This window comes from Xenopus laevis, chromosome 3L (assembly GCF_017654675.1).
Source record: "Xenopus laevis strain J_2021 chromosome 3L, Xenopus_laevis_v10.1, whole genome shotgun sequence".
Classification (NCBI taxonomy): domain Eukaryota; kingdom Metazoa; phylum Chordata; class Amphibia; order Anura; family Pipidae; genus Xenopus; species Xenopus laevis.
In genome coordinates, this window is record NC_054375.1 from 109,563,016 (window position 1) to 109,568,083 (window position 5,068).

At 37.5% G+C, this 5,068-nt stretch overlaps 1 protein-coding gene across 2 annotated transcripts in view; it reads right to left on the bottom strand.

Annotated features, from left to right (window-relative positions):
- Positions 1–1,340: 1,340 nt before the first annotated feature.
- cep152.L (centrosomal protein 152kDa L homeolog) overlaps positions 1,341–5,068 on the bottom strand; it is a 43,334-nt gene continuing 39,606 nt past the window's right edge. For both annotated transcript variants that reach the window (XM_018251035.2, NM_001093617.1), the window contains 1 exon segment: positions 1,341–2,450. In XM_018251035.2, coding sequence (XP_018106524.1) covers positions 1,576–2,450 — 875 coding nt within the window. In that variant the 3' untranslated portion in view covers positions 1,341–1,575.

Below are 5,068 nucleotides of genomic sequence, written 5' to 3' on the forward strand. Positions count from 1 at the left end.
TGATCACCTGTCATTCAGTCATTTAATGTGCTCTCTGTAAGGAGTTCTTTTTTGATTTTGCCCACTCCCGCTCTGTGTGTCTCATTCCCTTTAGATTGTAAGCTCTTTTGCATAGTGCCTCCCTCACCTTTTGTATCGGTACTGGTTTTTTTTGTATATAACTATGTTATACTGTATGTATGTAATTCATGTGATTTCTTTGTATAAGCACATTCATTTTACAGCGCTGCACAATATGTTGGGGCTCTAAAAATGTTTAATAAAATATTTATAAAATTTATTGCAGTATGCCATATGTTTCCGGGATCTCTACAGAGTCCGTTGCCCCATGATTTGCAAACTTGCTTATGTAGGAGTATGAGCAACTTCGTCACTTTCCCATTACTTGCAATTCTTATTTGGAACAGAACATAGAGGGTTGTTATTAAACTGCAACTATCTGCAGTGGATAAAGGCATTGAGTGGATGATTGAATACCTTGCATGATGCCATGTATAAAGCTCATCAATGGAAATATAACAGCTTTGTAAACAGTTATTTTGTTCCATTTACTTTTCCTTAGACAGAAAAGTATGAGGCCAAAAGTGAAGGTGTGTACAAAACATTTGTCACGGGATTCCTGCATCAATGGGTTCTTGACAAAAAGAAGGTGACATTACTACAGGCTACTGATCCTATCAATACTTGGCCCATAATGTGGCAGCCCTACTGTCCTATTTTAAAGGGGAGGTTCACCTTTACATTAACTTTTAGTATGTTATAGAAATGCTAATTCTAAGCAACTTTTCAATTATAATCATTTTTTCTTTTATATAGTTTTCAAATTATTTGTTGCCTTCTCCTCTTTCCAGCTTTCAAATGGGGGTCGCTGACCCCATCTAAAACAAATGCTCTGTAAGGCTACACGTGTATTGTTATAGCTACTTTTTTATCACTCATTTTTCAATTTAGGCTCTCTAATATTCATATTCCAGTCTCTAATTCAAATCAGTGTATAATTTGGACCCCAGCAACCAGATTGTTGAAATTGCAAACTGGAGAGCTCCTGAATAAAAAACTCAAAAACCACAACTAATAAAAAAAAAAAAGAAAACCAATCGAAAATTGTCTCAGAATAGCATGTTCTACCATTCTAAAAAGTAATTTAGAAGTGAACAATGCCTTTAAATAATGGGAGTTTAATTTTCCTTGTAGCAACCTAGGCAAGAACAACTGTTGCTGCCATTGCTCTGATGTCAATTAAATAAACTTTTATTCCCTGGAAACGGATATTTCATACCAAGGGCAAACATCAGTGAACCAGATTTAAATTGGATAGAATTCCACTTGAGACAATACCCTAAATGAAAATTAGCTTTATTATAAATAAGGCAATAAAACACATAAATAAGGTATAAAAAAATAGATTGTTGCACACAAAAAGAAACAAAAAAACACAAAACACACACAATATGCTTGCACGGAGAAGGCTGTATACACATAGTGTAGATAACATATGAGGAAGCAATGTCTTCATAAATCTTTAAGTTAAGGGTTCCCATATAAAATCAACTATCACATGTGCAATTTTAGTTATTAGTTGAAGTTATTTAAGTTGGGAAATGGGCTGTCAAATCCACTGTCTTGCTGTGGAGATAATGTAAAGTCAAGTAACAATTTTCTTGATGGCAGCTTGTTTCCTTGACCTACATCTGAAAACAGTTTGGATTCTGGATGAATTCCTGTAGCTGAAGGTTCTTGAATTTTATTAGAATACTTTCTGCCTGAATTTTCATCTTTTCTCTTTGCAACTTGAGCAAAAAAATGCTGATTTCTAGCACCACTGCTTAATGTATTGTGGTTTTCCTCAGCAAGAGAACATGAAGCCACAGCTGAAGAATGCTCCTCAACATCTGCATTCTGTGGCCCCATTTTCAGTTGTGTCAAAGAACCCTTTGCAGAGTGAGGCTGAAAGAGGCTTTTGCTGCTAATACAGCTCCAGTCATTGCTTCCATTTTCATCCCGCACAGGAGTTTCTTGCAGATCAAACCTTTGCAGACCTGTTTTTTTCTTTGGATGTTCAGAGTTGGGATATAATGTACCACTTTGCAAAGCAGATTGTTTATTTTGATGTGTAACAAGGACACCCTCTGTACTGGAATCAATACAGCTAAAGGTTTTTAATTTCTGAAATGGTGCTGAGGGGACAAACTGGGAATTTCCATTATCCACAAGACTTTTTCTAAGTGTTGGAAATGAAGAATTCTCATTTATAGCAGAAGCTCCTTCAGCATCTGTTACTTTGTTTCCATCAGACTTTTCCCGAACATGCCTTTTGATGAGCTCCTCTATAGTCTGCTGGTCGATATTCTGATTCAAAGGATTGTTATTTTGATGGCTGTGGGCTGGCTTCTGTAGGCTTTTTTGGTCTTGTGTGGTTTCAGATAAAAAGTTTTCATTCTGTGGCAAATCTGCAGAGAATGAAATAATAATGTCATTAACTATAAATGGCTTCATTGATTGTGTCAGTCATATCATGAAAATGAAAATTTAATATTAGCTTTCTAACTGTCTAAATACAATCAATTAAAAATTCTGTTCCATTTCTGAAATAATCAAGATTATCTTCACTATTCCTCTCTCAGCATCTGTTTATCCTCATTCTGTCTTCATTCAGGAGTTGGGCGTCACATGAATGATCCAATATACAGTGGTGTGAAAAACTATTTGCCCCCTTCCTGATTTCTTATTCTTTTGCATGTTTGTCACACAAAATGTTTCTGATCATCAAACACATTTAACTATTAGTCAAAGATAACACAAGTAAACACAAAATGCAGTTTTTAAATGAGGGTTTTTTATTATTTAGGGAGAAAAGAAATCCAAACCTGTGTGAAAAAGTAATTGCCCCCTGAACCTAATAACTGGTTGGGCCACCCTTAGCAGCAATAACTGCAATCAAGCGTTTGCGATAACTTGCAACGAGTCTTTTACAGCGCTCTGGAGGAATTTTGGCCCACTCATCTTTGCAGAATTGTTGTAATTCAGCTTTATTTGAGGGTTTTCTAGCATGAACCGCCTTTTTAAGGTCATGCCACAACATCTCAATAGGATTCAGGTAAGGACTTTGACTAGGCCACTCCAAAGTCTTCATTTTGTTTTTCTTCAGCCATTCAGAGGTGGATTTGCTGGTGTGTTTTGGGTCATTGTCCTGCTGCAGCACCCAAGATCGCTTCAGCTTGAGTTGACGAACAGATGGCCGGACATTCTCCTTCAGGATTTTTTGGTAGACAGTAGAATTCATGGTTCCATCTATCACAGCAAGTCTTCCAGGTCCTGAAGCAGCAAAACAACCCCAGACCATCCCACTACCACCACCATATTTTACTGTTGGTATGATGTTCTTTTTCTGAAATGCTGTGTTACTTTTACGCCAGATGTAACGGGACGTGCACCTTCCAAAAGTTCAACTTTTGTCTCGTCGGTCCACAAGGTATTTTCCCAAAAGTCTTGGCAATCATTGAGATGTTTTTTAGCAAAATTGAGACGAGCCTTAATGTTCTTTTGCTTAAAAGTGGTTTTGCGCCTTGGAAATCTGCCATGCAGGCCGTTTTTTGCCCAGTCTCTTTCTTATGGTGGAGTCGTGAACACTGACCTTAATTGAGGCAAGTGACGCCTGCAGTTCTTTAGATGTTGTCCTGGGGTCTTTTGTGGCCTCTCGGATGAGTTGTCTCTGCGCTCTTGGGGTAATTTTGGTAGGCCGGCCACTCCTGGGAAGGTTCACCACTGTTCCATGTTTTTGCCATTTGTGGATAATGGCTCTCACTGTGGTTCGCTGGAGTCCCAAAGCTTTAGAAATGGCCTTATAACCTTTGAAATTGAACTCAGGTGTGATAAACCACAGTTAAGTTATTTTTTAACAAGGGGGGCAATCGCTTTTTCACACAGGCCCATGTAGATTTGGAGTTTTTTTTCTCCCTTAATAACGTAAACCGTCATTTAAAAACTGCATTTTGTGTTCAATTATGTTATCTTTGACTAATAGTTAACGGTTTTTGATGAGCAGAAATATTTAAGTGTGACAAACATGCAAAAGAATAAGAAATCAGGAAGGGGGCAAATAGTTTTTCACACCACTGTATCTTATAGGGGGGGGGTCTAGAAGATGTATTAGAGCTCACTATTAAAATCACCTGAAATCCTGTCTCTCTACATGCAGAATTTGTGCAAAAGGCAGTTATTTTGTTAGATCTTGTTTGTACTGGAATCAGTTATTTGAGTGAGCTCTAATACATCTGCTAGGAAAGGAAGCCCCCCTATAAGATATATTGGTTCATTGATCTGACAGCCAACTGCTGCATGCAGACAGAATTTGGAGAAACAGATGCTGTGAGAGGGATAGTGAAGATAAACTTCATTATTTCAGAAACGGTTCAGAATTTTTAATTGATTGTATTTAGAAAGTTTCTTACTTCAGTATGATGAAGCTTACATTGCATTTTAATTTTCAGGATAGTTCCCCTTTAATATGCCTTATATACATTGTGACCAATATTTTAATCAAAAATATTTCTTGGCGAAGGCAGACACTCTTGTTTAGTATAATTCATATGAAAAGCCATGAGTAACATTTGACCCATTTTCGGTCAGGTTCCTTACTGTGCTCCACTTTCCCTCTGGCAGCTTCTATTTATAGGCATGTTTGCACTGCTCCACCCCCTTTATGATGTCAGAGATGGGGGCGTGTGCAGGTCTTTAAACAGAGTTGGACTGCCAGGTCAGGTTGGGCACAGGTTGGGAGTTGGTGGGTGCGGATTGACTTTTGAGCATAACAGTGTGAGAGAATGTGGAAAAGGACAATATTGAAAGTTTAAAAGTATGACTGAGTAACTAGTGATGATGAGAGACTAGACTATAAACTGTAACAACAAGACATGTAAAAATATTGATAATATGATTAAATATGCAAAGTTTGCATTCAAACAGTAAACCAGTAAGGCCATTTGGGAGCTAAAGATTACTAGAACTTGAGCAAAGTTGGAAACTATTATAAAACTGGTCTCCTGTGTCATAGTAGCTGTGCACTATT